Source organism: Phragmites australis, chromosome 2 (assembly GCF_958298935.1).
Source record: "Phragmites australis chromosome 2, lpPhrAust1.1, whole genome shotgun sequence".
Taxonomy (NCBI): Eukaryota; Viridiplantae; Streptophyta; class Magnoliopsida; order Poales; family Poaceae; genus Phragmites; species Phragmites australis.
The window spans coordinates 34,972,097-34,990,853 of NC_084922.1; the positions used below are offsets into that span (position 1 = coordinate 34,972,097).

The 18,757-nt window shown below is 44.1% G+C and overlaps 2 protein-coding genes across 2 annotated transcripts in view; both read right to left on the reverse strand.

Moving 5' to 3' along the window:
* LOC133908518 (LEAF RUST 10 DISEASE-RESISTANCE LOCUS RECEPTOR-LIKE PROTEIN KINASE-like 1.2) overlaps positions 1-18,757 on the reverse strand; it is a 61,058-nt gene that overhangs the window by 17,909 nt on the left and 24,392 nt on the right. The window lies entirely within an intron of this gene.
* LOC133910034 (LEAF RUST 10 DISEASE-RESISTANCE LOCUS RECEPTOR-LIKE PROTEIN KINASE-like 1.2) lies at positions 2,827-15,939 on the reverse strand. The gene is made up of 2 exons (XM_062352558.1): positions 14,987-15,939; positions 2,827-3,007 (listed from the first exon to the last, which is right to left on the reverse strand). Exons 1-2 carry the CDS (start codon positions 15,756-15,758, stop codon positions 2,844-2,846), a joined length of 936 nt encoding a protein of 311 aa, XP_062208542.1. The 5' UTR covers positions 15,759-15,939; the 3' UTR covers positions 2,827-2,843.

The window sequence follows — 18,757 nt, forward strand, 5'->3', positions numbered from 1 at the left end:
TTTGATATTTCGTTCACCAAAAACCTAGTTTCAGTACGCGAGGCATAAAAAATTATGGGCCTGACCATTTTCGACACCTGAGGTGCCGAATACAGCACTATGTATCGTATTCGGCACCTGAGAGGTGTCGAATACAGACCAGTGGTTTTTGTCACCGCTCCTACGTGCTGCTACTGTCTGCGTCTAGCTCATTAGATCGCACAGTAGCACTGGTGTGCGGCGTGCTGCTGTTGTTCTTGTGTTCTTGTGCAACACAGCTGTTCTTGTGTTGCAACGGTGTGCTGCTGTAAATTTATTTCGATGTAATTTTGTCGACATTTCTTTATTCTCTTAATATAAATTTGTGTGAGTAATTTTTTAGTAAACAATAATAGTTGTAAAGCATAAATCATATAGCCTGGCACAGAGGTTACATATGCTAATAATATTATATGGGACATGGGGTTTTTCAATGCTGCGCGAATGGATCATAACCATAAAGAGATGATGACAACAAATATTGACATGTATGGTAAGACTAAAGACTAACTTAATAGCGTGTCTTAGGGAATGAAAATAGACTGAGTTACATTAGATACTCTCTATTGAGTGCACCTATGATATTTGCCCTTCTTCAAAGCATCGGGGCCCTCCGCCTTAGCATAATGGGCTCTCTCCCGCTTACTTTTCCTCTCTTCTTCGTGAGCTTCAGCCGTGGCGTGCTCCTCCATTGCCTTCCTCATGTGCTCATCCTCTTGACGCGTGAGCCATAGTTCCTCCTGTTGTTGTTCGTACTCTCAACGTTCTTACGCTTCCCTCCTCCATCGTATGCTCATATCGACCCACTGCTTCACCGCTTCTGGTGCTCATTTTGCTCCATGCCCAGCCATTCCATGAAGTCACAGATAGGTGGAGGAGACTGAACAAATTAAATAAGAGGGGAGATTAGTAAGACAGTGCATCAAATCGTATGAAAAGTACCACATGAGTGATCTATGTCGCTATACCGATGGGTATTCATACAGTCTATTTTGAGGCTTGTCGTATTGTTAGTTAGCACACATGAAGATACGTAGGTCATAGGTGTATGAGATGTCTTAGGACTCGTGAAGCCTGCATGGATCGCCACAAAAATATATCGCTGGTTCGACCCCTTGGGAGATGAAAATATCCCAATGTTTTTTCGGTGGCCTTGGTGGAGCTGAGGAAGGAACGGTCTATCCATAATTGAGGGTGAAGTTATTTATGGTGGTTGGGGGCTGGTGCATGGACTGAGTGCATGGAATGGGTGGGGGCTGGAGCACGAGATTTCTTGTGAAAGCTGAAAAAGTTATGGCATTGATGCTTGACATAGATTCTCTATGAAAGCTGTTGCTTGGTGTGGTTATTTCATTCTGCAAAAGTCCAGTAAGGATTTATTGTTGCCTCTGCATGGAAGGATGAGTCAAGATAGAGGTGTTATCATTTAATTTATGATTAAAGATCTGTCATGTGGTCACTTGGTGTCTAAAGCCTGAGCCTGTATAAAGGTTTTGTCATTTTATAGTTAAAGCTGAGTCGTATGGTCACGTCGTGTCTAAAGCCTGAGTTAGGACAGAGGTGTTGTTATTTCATGCTGAAAGCTCTATTGTTTGATCACTTCATGTCTAAAGTCTGATTCACGACAGAGGTTTTGTCCTGTCATACTTAAAGCTCTGTCGTGTGTCACTTCGTGTCTAAAGTGTGAATCACGTCAGAGATGATGTGCTGGCAGAAAGGTGTTGTCATTTCATACTTAAAGCTGAGTCGTTTGATCATTTCATGTCTAAAGCCTGATTCATGATAGAGGTACTATTTTGCAAGTGATGCTATGAACGACTATAAAAGGCAACGTTAAACTGCGTATGTTATCTCTACCCCAAACACAAGATGAAGTAAAGAGATGGCAAACCCTGGTATGCATACGTTTGCTATACCACCGTCGTTGTGTAAGTGCGGTACTGCATGCGAAATGAAGGTATCCCATGAGCTCGAAACATTTGGGAGGAGATTCTTCCGATGTTCAAACTTTGATCATTCGTCCGTGTGTCATGGGGTATTTAATTTATGACATATTTTGCATGATTCATCAACTTTTGATCCGGATAGTAACTAAATCATGTGTACAATCGTCCATTATGCTTTGTGACTTCATAATGTGGATCGACTTCGACATCAAAGCCGAGGACAAGAAACGGGTGAACCTGTTGAAGAAATGGGACATGGAAGACCTCGAGATGCAGTGACAAGTGGAGGAGATGAACGAGAGGTTGAAGAAAATGGGTGAGGACTTTGTGAGGTGGGAGGTAGAGAAAGAAAAGTCATCTCGCGGGAAGGGTGTTTTAACAAGTGTAGACCATTCAGTTTGCTACCGTCAATGTATTTCACGAAAGGCATTCATGTGCCATATGCTACGCATGTTGTCAATTCTGTATGACTAGAAGTAATATATCCCAATGTACAGCCTTAGCCTAATGTAATATTTCATTGTACCGTGTTGTTCGTAATTGAATAAATTGTACCATGTCATGTAACATTATATTAATGTGCAAATGGTTTTGATGTGGAAAGTTGCGAGCCAACGATTTATTGCCTGATAGGACAGCACGCAGATACATTGGAAAGCGGCTAAGTGATGCTTTTCACATGTTGGAAAGATGTGTGCTTGGATAGTACGTTAATATAATACACTAACTATCACATGCTTTAGACATGAAGGTCACAAATAGTTCATAACATAGTACGGTAATATAAGACACTAACCATATACCTATCGAACTGAACTAATGTAATGGTAAGATACACAAAATAAATAGTCGTGCAATAATCTGAACAAAATACATTGCCTAAGCATACAAGTAAAGGAGACTACACCTGACCCTTACCCTGGCTCGTACCCTGACCCATATCCAAAACATTGCCTCTGACACGCTTTGGACAATTGCCTCCTCCTTCACCCGAGGATGGTCGTCGTGGCAAACCTTTGTGGTAGTCTTAATGCGAAAAATACCTGCATCACAATGTGCACAAACAAGTTAGTATTGCCATATAATGTGTACTAACTCAGAGAATATGGAGAATACCTAGATTATCTCAAGATGATGGTGGTGCCAATGCAAAATAGTGGAAGAATGCTCGTTGTGCCAGTCAATGCTGTTAGGGTAAGATGGTTGTCGTCTCCGAGGTGATGATGGTAAGTTGTATGGATAGGTAATAGCCAATCCATCATCATCTTTAGGGTCATAAGTGTCCTCCGGAGATGGAGGCCTCGAAGAGAGGGGTTGTTGTGGCATGAAATCATTGTCGTTGTTGTCATCTTGAGCGATCATGGTACTGTAGACCACTTTGCATCGGTTAAGCACCGATCGTTGGTTGTCGTTGGCTTAAGCACTTAACGTACTCACCACATGCTGATCTAATGGGAAGGTGTGCACGATCCTCGGGGATGGGTCTGGGAGTCGGCTCTACAAGTGCACTGAGTAAGGTGTCATGCGTGCGCGGACGGTACCATGAAAGGTACTCCTAGTATGTGGCGTCGTCTTATTGACTAGCAGGAATGACGACATCCACTGCAGCTGACTCCGTCCACCTTTGTATGTGCTTCACTCCCTGTGCACTCCTCCTGTACATCATATAAACAATTATAATTTGTTAACATGGATCACCTAATGTACTAATGCTACCTACAATAACACACTTACTCGTGCGTACATCCGAAGTCTCGTGGGGGAGGTAGTGACGTCACCTGTCGATACCCGAACTGTCTCTGTACACGCTCAGGACAATATACTTTTACATTGTTCATATACAACAAAAAGCATATGTTCATCCATAAGTCTGAGTCATGCCAACAAGAGGATGCGATGAGCCCTCCAGTCACAATTTCGGTCACTCGTGTCATATGCCATGGATCCCACTCTACGAGATCGGCGCTGAAGATATCCAGATCATTGATCACCCATGAGTAACTACCATGGTCTAACTGCTAGCTCCTTCCCAGCCTAGCATTAATCCACTGATACCTCATCGTATGCCTCATGTCATCTACAATGCTATCAGAGATGGAGACTGGATAGTAGCTCTTAGCTTGATAGCTGTAAGAGGTGTAGGCAGCCTGTAACATATCCCTTCTGGACTGCTGGGTTACAACACACAATCCTCTGTAGGTTGCAGCCAGCATAGCAGATCCCCAACTGTAATATGTCGGTTCATAAGGACATGACATGAGCTGACTCGCTAATCATACAATATGAGGGACGACATAATTGTCTATGTGTTGAAGAATATGATGCCTCCGAGTAGGACGTACAAGTAAATCTTATAGTACTGCATAACTGTAGTCTCGTCCGCATCCGGTGGGTATGGGCCAAACTGTGGTAGCCCATTAATGCAGGACATGGAGACCCCAACATCCTTTATGTCATATTGCACACTAAACCTACAAGATTCATATGGTTAATGAAACTTAAATAACACTATAATATTTGAAGTACATTACATAATACATAATTATATACCATCAATGTAACCCTTCCACTGCTCCTTTACTGGTCGCGAAACTACTAACGGGACGCCCCTAAGTGGCAGCCTGATCAGCATGGCCACGTCCTTCAATGTTACGGCCATATCGCCAAAAGTAAAGTGCAACGTGTGTGTTTCAAGATGCTACCGATTAACGAGACCTGTGAGTAGTGGCTCCTTAATTGGTGGGAGAGGTATCTTGCCACCACCCGCCATGGGAGCTTTGACCATCATGAGAGCGGAAGGTAGAAGTCTGTCACACCCAGTTTTAAGAGACAAAACTAAGTGCGGCTTATGTGTGCCCAGGAAGCTCAACACACATAAGGACATCATAGATGAAGTAACAAAAACAATACTTTTAACTTACAACTGTTTAACTTTTACATTAAATACTTCTCCTTAATAACCTATTAGCTAAATGACACGAGGACCATTCGACTTTTGTAACCCGCTAAAGTTCACACAAGGGGGCACTCGTGTTAGCATTTCCCAATAAGCCCCAACATTTGAAACAGGCATCGCTCGGCACGGAGATAGCTAGAACTATTCCTCGAGCAAACTAGCTACATCTACAAACCTGCCCGCTCACACCATTGATGTTCAAGCCCAAATGATCATAGTTACAGAGGTATTCAGCTCGTCTTACCATTAGATAGCATGTGGTGAGTATGGTAAGTGCTAAAGCCAATGACAGCCAACAGTCGATGCTTAACCAATGCAAAACGGTCTACGGTGTCCGGGTTCCCTTTCCGAACTACCCCGAGGACTCCTCCTGAGCAGAAAACACTCCTAACACCGCCCACATCTCACCTCATTCTCATTTCTCACACAACCGTCTCCATCATACTTTAATTGTGATCAATAATTAAGCCCTAAGCTCGCGAACAATGGCAGAACCATTGTTCGTCTTCTACCGAGGACCTATTGCATTGCTAAGCATTTCGATCAACCTTTGACATTATACATCGACAACAATGCCAATGTACAAGGATATATACATTCAACAACACAAGATATTGATTATGCAATCATCATAGGTTCTACCCATACAAACCCGACATCAACTCACTAAATATGCAAACATACATAAGCATAATTTATCAATTAAGACTCCATTCAATTCAACTAAAGGGAGTGCAATATGCTTAGATGCTTGCCTTGCTGCTCTGCCGATTGCCTGACACTACCCGCATAGAACTCACAAAAGTCATGTGCCTCAACGTCGCCCTCGCTTGCTTGAACCGTCGGTGTAACGTTCTCTAAACGAAATAAGAATGCATAACATAAATAAACAAATGACGGAAATGTGCATATATGATGCATGCTCAAGGTATACTAGAGCGCCGAGGTTCGAAAACACTTGTAAAAGATCACCAATGTAATAGGGTTTCGAAGTTTGAAACCCCGGACAAGCAAACCTAAAGTGCACCTAGCTTTCTGTGGCTGGTGGTCAGACTGGCCTCGAAGTGGCGGCTACATCACCGGCTTGCAGTAGGTTTTGGCCACTGGCGGTCTGACCAAAGTTGAGCTAGCGGTCAGACCGTCCACCAACGGTCAGACCGGCCCTAGTGGCGGTCTGACTTTGAATTTGGTGGCTGACTCATCTTTTTCACCGACCTACTGGTGGTCATACCGACCTGAGCGGTGGTCATACCGCCGGACCTGTCGACAAAACCATTGCGAGGTTGTCGGTGAGGATTCCGGCGAAGCCTTCGGCGACGAAGGGCACCAATGTACTCCCTACAGCTAGGTGAATGTTTTACGTGGTCGTACGGACACCCTGCACGACCTGAACACATAAAACCCTAAAAAGTAGATCTACATCTAGGGTTGAAAATGGGTTTCCTGGCAAAAACCGAAACGGCGACCGCCTAGAGCTAGGAAACGATGGAAGATGGGTATGAGGAGGTTCACCTTGACGTATAAGATCTTTGTATTGGATCACTTTGCTTCTGGAATGCTTCAATCCACCAATCCGGCCTCCGGAGGGTGACGGAGCCCGTTGGGGAGAAACGTTGAAGATCAACTTTCTGGCAAGGGGAAAGGGGAAAAGTGCTTGGTGAAGCCCTTCGGGAACCTCATGGGAGTCCCCACCTCCGATATTCGGCCTTCGATCGCTAAAAACCGAAATCCCTCCAAAACCTAGGGTTTAGTGGAGAGAGAGGGGAGGGGAGAGACCTAATGAGAAAGGGAGAGAGCGAGAGGGAGGCCGATTGCCTTAAGTGACACCTCTGCTGAAAGCTGGCGGTCAGACCGACTTGGGTCTCGGTCAGACTGCGAGGGCACACGTGGTAAGCCCACATGGCAGGACACTTGGCGGTCAGACCGTGGGTAGCCCCGGTTAGACCGCAGTTTGGGTTTCTTGCTAAATTGGTTCTAACTCTCCCCTCTTCGATACTCTTTCATCACCGAGGCACTTAGGGTTTCTCTAAGTGGCTCTAAACCACCTCTAAGGGATTTGAAACACGTTCAACTAAACTTTACGAACCAACACGCAATAACACATGAGACAATACATGCGATAATGTCTATTCATTGCTTAAGTACGCAATTAGCGATTTGGGCCGTGACAGAAGGCCGAGTTCGGCACGGTGTAAGACACAGTGGCGCAAGGCAGGGAGGTGTAGGGCCATTTGACAGCTACCACGTAGGGGAGAAGGAGGTGGCGGCACTCGGTAGCTCGCCGGCGTTGCACGTGAAGGAGGAGGAGGTCACGATCACACCATTTGATGGCTGGCTCATGAGAATGGGGGTGGATCTCGCAAGATCCGCATTAAAATCCGTAAGCCCCTTCTCAGATTCAGAACTCTCATATAAGGGCTCCACCATCAATTTCAACGATGGCATTAGGCAAACAGAAGCGGCAGCTCGTGAGGGGGCCGCATACGTGAGGAAGAAGGTAGTTCTAGGATGAAAACTATTTATAGATCCAAAATTGTTATTAGTCTATATATTGATTTTTTATGTTTTTGTTTTGTGTAGCCATGTGGATGCACTGTATATATTTATATTGGATTTTGCTCGCGCCCAGTTCACGGTTGGAAAATGCGTCGGTAACCGACAAAAAATCGCGATTATCAGCCTTCTCGGTCTGGCTCGGTTTCAAAATTCGAGCGGTAACCGAATTTGAATTCAAAAAATTCAAACCGATTTTGAAAAAACTCAAAAAATCCAAAATAAATCCATAAAAACTAGAGCTAATTTTAAGAGTATCTGTGCAAACAAAATTCGAAACAAATCTCGTTTATAGCTCCAAATTGGCGACCAAAGTTCGAAATTCGGTTAAATGGCCTGATTTGTTAAATGGGCCAAATGCACAGTATTCTACGGCCCGTTTCAGCCCACGTGGAATGGATAAGGTCGCCGTCGGTGTGGAGAGCGTTGTACATCGTAGAAATTCCCCACGCCATTTCTTGCAGCCGAAGACGTAGGTTCGGTGCCCGCCCAACCAAATCCGCCGCTCTCCGGCGGGAGTCTGGCATTCCAGGAGTGGTTATCGAACACTGGGGCTCGGTTACCGATCGCATAACAGCAGTAACTGACCGTCTCCACCGAGCTGCGCGACCATCTCTGCCGCAGGTCAGTAACTGACGAAGCAAGATCGGTAATCGTTCAAACTCAGCAATTTATCTTGTTTCTCGGTCGGTAATCGTGGATATGGGGTCGGTAGGGGTTGTCTGCGTTCGATTCCGACGATGTAGTGCGTGATGCGTTCGGTTGTCGATCGTTTAGTAGCGTTCTTTCATGTATTATGGTTGGTAAGCAGTGTTAGAAGGGCAGCAGTTCATCGTGTAGTCGATTAGGAAGATGTAGCGGTTGATTCGCTCGGTTATGGACCTTATTACATTGGTTACCGTATACATGCAAATGTTGGTAATATTCGTGCAAGATAATTGACCATTTACTAGCGATTTTAGGTGCAAATGTTGCTAATAGTCGTTCAATTGAGTTTATTAGTTGGCTAACCATTGATAATTTTCGTTCAATTGAGTTTACTAGCGATTTGAACATGTATGGAGATATTTATTAGTAGGCTAACCATTGAGTTTTCTTCTTCCAACAGAGAAAATTCAAATTAATCGATGACGGATAGAGATGTGGTGTGGCACTACGTGGACAATTTGACCTCGAGGTTTAGGTGTAATTACTGCAATAGGGAAAGAAAGGCGATGGTGCCACATGGTTGAAAGAACATTTGGCAGGACGCGGATTGAATGTTATATATTGTGATAGGGTGCCTCCAGATGTGCGTGATTATTTCAGATGTGAGCTGGATAGGGCAAGATATAAGAGGAAGGGAAAGGCTGAGGAGAGGGTTCAGAAGCAATAATCAGCAAGAGTTCAGGTAGATTTGACAAACGACAATGATGAAACAGAAGAGGAACATGTGCAGCGTGCCGTGGCTCAGTCGAGGAACGAGGAAGAGGACAGGCGAGTCCTACGAGCATGGAGGTGGTAGTGGTAGTGACAGAGGGGGCTCTGTGTCAACGAGGATGCTAAGGAGAGCATCTTCAACAAGAGAGCCACCACCAAGTGTCAGAGATTACAATGTTGCTTTAGCAAAATCCCCTGTGCAGCCGAGGATTGACACCGGGTCATGGAGTGCGAAGGGAAAGAAAGTGAAGAAAGCTATTGGTTTGGCATGGTCCAAATTTTTGCACACTTCAGGCATTCTTGGTAGAAGGGCGGACGATGCATTCTTTGTCGCTGCAGTGAAAGAAACACAGAAATGGGGTGACTGATTAAGTTTGTAATGAAATTATTGTTGTCATATTTCTTTCTTTTTGACTTCTGACCATTTGTTCCGTAACAGGCGAGGGGGTACCATCTCCAACTAGTCGGGATATTGATGGTAAGTATCTAGATGAGAACGAAAGTGCATTGAAGACAATATTAGAAAAATAGAAGCTAGAATGGCGAGAGTATGGTGTGACCATAATGTGCGATTCGTGGACGGGACCGACGCACATGAGTATTATTAATTTTCTCTTATATTGCAATGGTCGAATGTTTTTTCACAAGTCTATAGATGCGACTGGCTATAGTCAAGATGCAAAGTATTTGAATAAGGTACATTATTTTGCTAAGTTGGTAATATAGTATTTCAATTGTTGCATATTTATTTGGTTCATTCTTTTAAGCAGGAGATAAGAGCAGTGGTCAATGATTGGTCAATGATTTGGGGTCACAAAATATTGTGCAGATTGTGACTGATAACGGGTCCAACTACAAGAAGGCCTGTCAGGTTCTCAGAAGGGAATATCCAGCTATCACGTGGCAGCCTTATGTGGCGCACACGGTAAATTTAATGTTGAGATCAGTTGGTGATTTTAGAGAACACAACATGGTCATCCAAAGTGCAAGATCCATATCGCGATGGTTGTACAATCATTCAAAACTACATGAAATGATGAAGGTCGCGATTGGTGGAGAGTTGGTGAGGTGGAATGCCACAAGATTTGGCACAAACTACCTATATCTTGATAGCATTCTACGTCGAAAGGATAGGTTAATGCAATGGATGGCATCTAGTGAGCTCCAACAATCTCGATACATTAGTTCTGATATTGGGAGATATGCACACAGTTGCCTATCCAGCTTACCTTGGTGGGACAATCTTAAAATAGTTGTCGATTCTGTCCAACCATTGTATGCATTCCTCCGCTTTGCTGATCAGGACAAGGCGCCAACATTAAGTGAGGTGCTCCTGAGATACACTATTGTGAAGAAGGAGTATGAGGCGTTGTATCGCAGTGATAGGGATTCTTTTAAAAAGTACATGGCAATTATCGATTGCAGAATGCATGATCTAGCCAATGGGACCTACATGAATGCCGGTAATACACTCCTACCACTTGTTGTCTTATTTATACTGATGCTTGTGTTTCTAATACTTATGGTACTAATGCTTCGATCATCAACTTGCAGCGGCCGCTTTGAACCCCCGCACGCATTACGCGTATGGCACGGGTCCAAACTTGTTCAAAGATCTCCGTGCGGTATTCGAGAGGATGATCGATGTTAGTACTGCTGTGGAAGCACTTATTGAGGCTGAAACATATCGGACAAAGTCTCTCTCATTCGCAGGTCCGCTCGCTGCACGGATGGCTTGTGACGGCAGGACTCATCCTGGTATGAAAACCTTTACATATCTATCCGTTGCATCATTTATCTACTTTTCCGAGCCTCATATCACTTTACCTACTTGCAGCGTAATGGTGGTCTATGTTTGGTTCGTCTACACCTACATTATCAATGCTTGCCAGACGCCTAGTGTCTCAGTGCGCTTCATCTAGTGGGTGTGAGAGGAACTAGAGTACATTTGCATTTGTCCACACCAAAGTTCGCAACCGTTTAAGCTACACGAAGCTCCATAAGTTGGTATATGTCAACTGCAACTTGAGAATACAAAACAATTTGGATGCAGGTATCAGGTCGATTGTTGATGATGATCCATTTCAGCGGCTTATGGAGCTCACATTGAACGAGGAGAACAATCCGCTCCGGAACTTGATGGAGACCGGCAGATCAAATGCAACCCCTGAGCTTGATGAGGAGGACATAGATAGTGACATACCCCTGCCTACTCACCTAGTGATAGACACAACGAACACATAGGACTTACAGCAGTGGGCTGGTACAGTGGTTGGTGACACACACGAGAAAGAGGAAGAAGCAAATTACGCCTACAAAAAAGAGCAAGAAGACTAAGGGTAAGGGCAAAAGACAAATGCAAAGCGATGAGAGCACGGATAGTGACCCAAAGAGCCCAACTTACCAAGAATCGAATGACAACAGCTCAAAGATAGACATTGGTGATGATGATGGTTAAGGCGATGATGTTTGTCCATGCCAATCCTCTGTCGTTCCTTCCGTGCAATTCACTGGTGAGAGTCAGTTTTGCATGCCACACAGGATCAGGACCATGATGCCCCATCCTCACAGAGGCATATAATACAGGGTGGCCACAATGGACCACAAGATAGTGTGAGCTATTCCAGCAGCTATGGCATGGAGAGTAGTTCTGGATCATATCCGTACCACTATCCTATCCACGATGCTCAGTCAGAGCCTCCTATTCAGTGGGTCTATGAGTAGCAAGACCTTGAGTTTTATGCCATTTTGCAAGAACAATGGTCAACCACTTCTACATGGATAAGGCAAACATGGGCTGCGTTTAAGGCAGAGTTGCTATCGATATGATGGATAATGCTAATATCCACCGAGAAGTACAATATGGCTGAATTTCATCGTCCCCCAAGCTGGTGGTTCTAAAGGTGATAAAAATTTACTTGTTGCAATTACTTTATTTACATACCATGGTATTATACTATTTTTTTTCCATTTCGTAGGTTGCACATGGCGTGGATACCATGGTAAGTGCTGATGGATGGGATGTAATTGCGTTTTTAGCTTTACTACGGACAATTTGATATATATTTATTAATTTCAGACGCTGCATATGTAATGTACGTATATATTCGATGAAACAATTATATGTTCGTGCTCGCATTGCTATTACTATCTGTTTGTTGTCTTGGAAACTTCCAAAATATAGCAAAGGTCATGTCAAATTTGTTTCTGATGTAACAAAACATACCATGATATTATACTATTTTTTCCCTGATTTATTGGTGATTTTTTTATGTCTTTTATGATTTTCCTACATAATTATTGATAACGCGCACATACCACTCGGTAATCGCTCAAAATCGTTCGGTTTTCACTGCAAATCGGTAGGTCTTTGGACTCTCGGTTACCGTGTAAACCTATCGATTTACCGCAAAAACCGCTCGGTAACTGGTTCAATTCGACCGGTTACCGAGGGGCTAAATTCGCGATTTTTCCCCAAATTTTATTTTTTTCATATGAATTTTGTCCGAATTTTTTTAAAAATTCAAGTAGTTATTGCAGTTACCATAGTTTTTGGTTACCACTGGAGCTCGATTACCGAACTTTGATTGGTAACGTGAACCATGGTCCAGTTGTGTGTTTATTTGTTGAGAGGGCGTTGAATTGAAAGCCCGCTAATTGGAAGAACCAGAAGCGTACTTGTCAATTCCGATCCAGGGGTCATTCTAATTTCTTCCTGGTTTTGGTGTTTTAGTATTAAACGATACCGGTGTGCTATTTCAGAATGTAGTAATAAAACAATATAATTTATTTCTTACGTGCATTCATTCTTATAATCCATATATATGTTTTTAAAACAAAACAGTTTATTTATCATATGTATTCATTATTAAAATTGGAGAATTGCATATTTGCCACTCTTTTGACCTCCAATCTGAAATTTGCTACTATAAAACACGAATTGCAATTTGCCATCGAACCCCCCTGCCGTCAAGAATCCATATTTTGGGGGCCAAAAAATAATTAACAAAATTAAAAAGAAAAATTACAGTGACATGAAAAGATAATGTTGCCCATGCCCTATCTCTATCCTCGAGAGCTCGCACGCCCATCATCCGAGCGACCCCCATCAAACGGAACCCCATCTCTCGAGCTCGTTCTCATGCATGAATGCTGGATCCCCAAATCCTCCTATCATTACCTCGAGTAATTGTGTAGACGTTTTTCATTAGAAAAAAAAGGCGTGTATACGTGTATGCTAGTGCTGATCGAGAACGCATGTCCGGTCCGAGACCTCCGGGTTGGTCTTATGACTTTGTGCAAAGTCGCGCCACGTGCTTTAGCTTTGACGCGAGCTACGGGGACAACTATTCCTCAAACTTGTTGAAACCGAGCACATTTTGTTTCGATTGCGAGCCCTGGGCTGGGAACGAGTAGGCACGGGCATTCGTTTTTTCTGAATTTTTAGTTTGTTTTTTTGGTGTATGAACAATTCGGTTTTCAGAATATGCAAGCTGAATTTGACAGAAAATATTGGAAAAATGTCTAATTTGATTTTAGTTTTCGGTTTTCACCGAACTTTATATCAGATTGTTTTGAGTATCCAAGCAATGGCTAGGGTTTTGGAGGCTGAGGATTCAGGAAAATGGGGAACAGGTGGGGGCTACTGGGGTGGGTCAAGCCATGTGGATCGGTGGATGAGGTCAGCTGGCCAGTGGAGTCGATCAGTACAAAAATACGAACCGAATCGGCTACCGAACATCAGAAAAACGGTCAATATTGGTGGTTCGATTTTTCGGTTTAGGGGATTTTTGCCCAAGCCTAGGAACGAGATATATACGTTCACAGGCGTGCGTCCGGTATACATGATACCCAAACTCCGGCTCATTTCTTACACACAAGTCTCGTGTACCGATAACCATTTTTATTTCCTTTTTTGTGTTTATGTGTGGATGAGTGCGGCTCCGGCGGTGTAGGCGACTAGGGTCAGGTCTGGTGATTGCTGCATTTAATCTGAGCACATAACGAGCGTGGTCTAGTTCTAGAAACAAAGCTCCCTTTCAAAGAAGAAAGATATATCATGAAGAAATGTTTGTGTCCTCTATGCAACATTTACAATCATTAACACATAACATATAAAAGTCTTGTTTGAGAATATGATGGAGATGCTGTACTTTTTTTAATAAAATGAGATTTTTTTGGAGATAAAAAAAATAAGATGTCGTATTGTTGCATTGTATTAAGACAGGTAAATCTACAGTTGAGATACAACGCCCCTCATCCAGCCCGCCACCGCAAAAGATACTCTGCTAGTGCAGTCCCGGCCTCCTGGGCACCAGGCCGTGCCCACCCGCCACATCCCCTTCTCGCGGGGATGCGGTGACTGGGGATTCCGGTGAGAGATCTCTAGGCCTCGATTCAGGCGGAGGCAACAAGGGCGGCAGGCGGCACCGCTACGACAAACGGTGACCTTTGACATCTGAAATCTGAACTGCATTGCTCCTATTTGGGCACTCCAACTTAGGTAAGTTCTGACCCTAAATTCATCATGCCCAATTATCAGTTCATGAATTCAAAATTGGGCATCGTAGTTCACATCTGAGTGTTACATGAAATATTTTACTTGCCATTCATAGTTTGTATTCTACTTCCAAGGGATTGATTGTTATTTAAATCCCGACTCAACTACCGAATTTATGATGCAGTTGTCAAATAATTTGAGTGCAAGTGATTTATTCATTCTCTCTTCTATATAGGTAAAATTTTGATATAACATCTCTTATAGCTAGCTAATATGTATTGTTGGAGATTTCTAAAGCATTCTAGCAAAATATAAACAGATTGCGAGTCTTTCATTCGGAGTACACCCCGTCGCTGTTCCGTCGAGACTGCTGAGTCTTTCATTGGTTGACGGTTCGCCCGGGGAAGTAATCACTTGGTTTCCGATGCAATTTAATTAGTTGGTCGCGGCATAAAGCCAAACGAAGTTCCTCGCAAAAGAAACGAACAAGAAATTGTATGCGCAACCTCAACAAATTAACATTCCACCGTCTGAAATCCAAGCGCGCAGAAAATCAAAGAAAAAGAAATGCGGGAGAAGAGGAGACATACGTACCGCAACGATCCGAGGTGAGGCCGCCGTCGCAGAAACAGGTGAACCCGAGCCCACCGTGCGTCTCGCTGCGCCGGTAGCCGCACCACCCGCCGGAGCGCTCGCATCGGCCGCACTGCTGGGAGTGAGCGTTGTACATCAACTCGAACCCAGCCCTCACTAAGCCACCGAACGATCTGTTCGTCAGAGGCGGAGCGCCAGGGGCGCCCAACATTCCGTCCTTGTGTAAGGCCATCACCGGCGCCACCACCACCTCCTCGCACTCGTACTCGTACGCTTCAGCACCCGTGATCCCACCATCCGGCAAGACGTACGACCTCTTGCCCTCATAATCTTGGCACTCGCTCAATTCCACGGCGGAGGACCAAGATACGTTCTTCTTGCAGTTGTAGAGGAAGGTGATGTTGGAGTCGGAGGGCGTGAGCTGCAGCCAGGAGCTCGTGTAGTCGATGCTGAGGTTCACGTGGAGACGCGGGCAGCCGGGGGCGTACTCGCCGCCACCGACGTCGAGGTCGGAGACCCAGATGGTGTGCGTGGTGTAGTCGATGGCGACGACTCTGTACCAGTGGGACTGGACGGGGAGAAGAGTGGTGTTGTTCTTGCAGGCAAGGCCGAGCCCGGGGTAGCCGCAGTCGGACGCTACTGAAGAGTTGAGCCAGAACGGGTAGGCGATCGTCTGGTCGCCGCAGGTGGTGTTGCTGCAGGTAGCAGGGAAGGCGTCGGCTGCGGCGAGGAGGAGCAGAACACGGAGGAGGTGGAGGAGCAGGGGAGCCATCGCGTGTGTGAATGGGAAGAGGAGGGAGAGACCATGGGGGAGTGCCGGTTTACTCGGCGAGGTTGTGCGTGAGAGTCAAGTGAGGGGGTTAGGCTGAGAGCGACCGGTTCTTCGACTGGCTGTTGAAATTTCGCGCCACGACCCACGAGCCCATGACCAACCACTAGCGCAGCCTACGAGTGCACTATACTGCACCTTGGCAGGGCCTCTCGTCCTTTCATCTCCCCGATATTCACGCGGGATGGCGATTGAGCGGGTTGCTCGCCGGTGAGTAGTCACACCGTGTACTGATACAGGTTTTCTGATTTTGATGTATATGGACTCTAGAGTCCCAGAGTCCAATCGATTTTATGTGCAAGAAACAATAATGGCCCTTTTATAGGGGTGGAAATGGATGGCAGGAAATCCGAATTATCCGATTCCGTATCCGTTAAAATGCGAATATGGATATCCGTATTCGTATTCGTTTCTGAAATGGATACTAAAATGGATATATCCGAATTCGTTTTCGAGATTCGGATTCAAATGTGGATATCCGAATTCGAGATATATCCGATTCGTATCCGTATCCGCCAACCAGGGAACTAAATTTTGCTAAAGTTTTAGAAATTTCAGATATGAACGAAATTCCAACCCAATCAAATTGGAACAATTTCAGTCAAATTTCATCAAATTTTAGTTAAATTTGATCAAAAATTTAAATTTTCAACATGAATTTTGAACAAAATTTGTAAAATTCCGGCCCAATCAAAGTAGAACAAATTTCATTCGAATTTTATCAAATTTCAGTCAATTTTTTTCAAAAATTTAAATTTCCAACCTGAATTTCGAAGATCGAGTAGATATCCGAATGCGGATTCGTATTCGAACTATCCGATTCGTATTCGTATTCGTATTCGAAGATATCCGGATCCGTATTCGTATTCGGATTAAAATGTGGTAAATCGTACTATCCGAATTCGATTCCATGCGTATCCGATCCGTTTCCATCCCTACCCTTTTATCACGATGAAAGCTCGCCCACTAGAGGTAATAATGGGCCTGGAAAACTGAGCCAGATTTTGGAGGATCCCTTTTTTCGGCCTAGAGTCCGGCCGCGTAGGCACAACTGTAGCAGTGGCTGGAGTCAGCCGTAGTGCGGCCGCGCTGCGATAGTCTGACAGGCCTGACTTGAAGCCATGTTGGAATATATATATGGATGCTAAAGTGCGGGGTTACTAGTGGATTACTCAAATGGACCTTTTTTTTTATAGAATCTTCAACCGTAGAAACAGCTATACTATTAAACCATCTTCGACCATATTCCCTTTCAAGTCCGACCCTAACATTTCGATGTCTCGAAATGAGATTAAAAATAGAGTCTCATTATTAAATATAAATCACACAGATCTAATTTTTTCAGTTTTCTTTTAGGTCAATATACACAGTGTATATATATATGGGGTTTCTGGGTTTTGGGGGCCCGGGACGGACCTGCTCCCTTCATTTTATTCCCTTTCTGATTCTTTTCACGTTCTCATTCTTTTTATTTTCTCCCATCTTCAACCGCTTTCCTTCAAGGGGAATCGCAAAGTGAAATGAAAGATAATCCCGGCCTAGAGGGAATGAATTTGAGAATCCCTTCGTGACGGGAACCGTGAAGGGAAACCATTGAAGCAATGAAGAGAACGAAAATTTCGTCGTGAAAGGAATTTAGACTCCGAAGGGAAACCCTTGGAGATAGTCTTAGTCTCACACTCTCACTCATACTCCATGTAACAACTCAATGCGCGTGCATAATACGGAGGGCAAAAATTAAAAAAATAACATACGGTATTATATTTATCAAAATAGATAATATATCATTGGTGTACTTGTAAATTTAGCATTTGTATTTGATATTTTGTTCACCGAAAACCTAGTTTCAGTACGCGAGGCATAAAAAATTATGGGCGTGACCATTTTCGACACCTGAGGTGCCGAATACGGCACTATGAATCGTATTCGGTACCTGAGAGGTGTCGAATACAGACCAGTGGTTTTGTCACCGCTCCTACGTGCTGCTGTTGTCTGCGTCTAGCTCATTAGGTCGCACAGTAGCACTGGTGTGCGGCGTGCTGCTGCTGTTCTTATGTTCTGGTGCAACACATCTGTTCTTGTGTTGCAACGGTGTGCTGCTGTAAATTTATTTCGATGTAATTTTGTCGACATTTCTTTATTCTCTTAATATAAATTTGTGTGAGTAATTTTTTAGTAAACAATAATAGTTGTAAAGCATAAATCATATAGCCTGGCACAGAGGTTACATATGCTAATAATATTATATGGAACATGGGGTTTTTCAATGCCGCGCGAATGAACCATAACCATAAAGAGATGATGACAACAAATATTGACATGTATGGTAAGACTAAAGACTAACTTAATAGCGTGTCTTAGGGAATAAAAAATAGACTGAGTTACATTAGATACTCTACTGAGTGCACCTATGATATTTGCCCTTCTTCAAAGCATCGGGGCCCTCCGCCTTAGCATAATGGGCTCTCTCCCGCTTACTTTTCCTCTCTTCTTTGTGAGCTTCAGCCGTGGCGTGCTCCTCCATTGCCTTCCTCATATGCTCATCCTCTTGACGCGTGAGCCATAGTTCCTCCTGTTGTTGTTCGTACTCTCAACGTTCTTACGCTTCCCTCCTCCATCGTATGCTCATATCGACCCACTGCTTCACCGCTTCTGGTGCTCATTTTGCTCCATGCCCAGCCATTCCATGAAGTTACAGATAGGTGGAGGAGACTGAACAAATTAAATAAGAGGGGAGATTAGTAAGACAGTGCATCAAATCGTATGAAAAGTACCACATGAGTGATCTATGTCGCTATACCGATGGGTATTCATACAGTCCATTTTTTAGGCTTGTCGTACTGTTAGTTAGCACACATGAAGATACGTAGGTCATAGGTGTATGAGATGTCTTAGGACTCGTGAAGCCTGCATGGGTCGCCACAAAAACATATCGCTGGTTC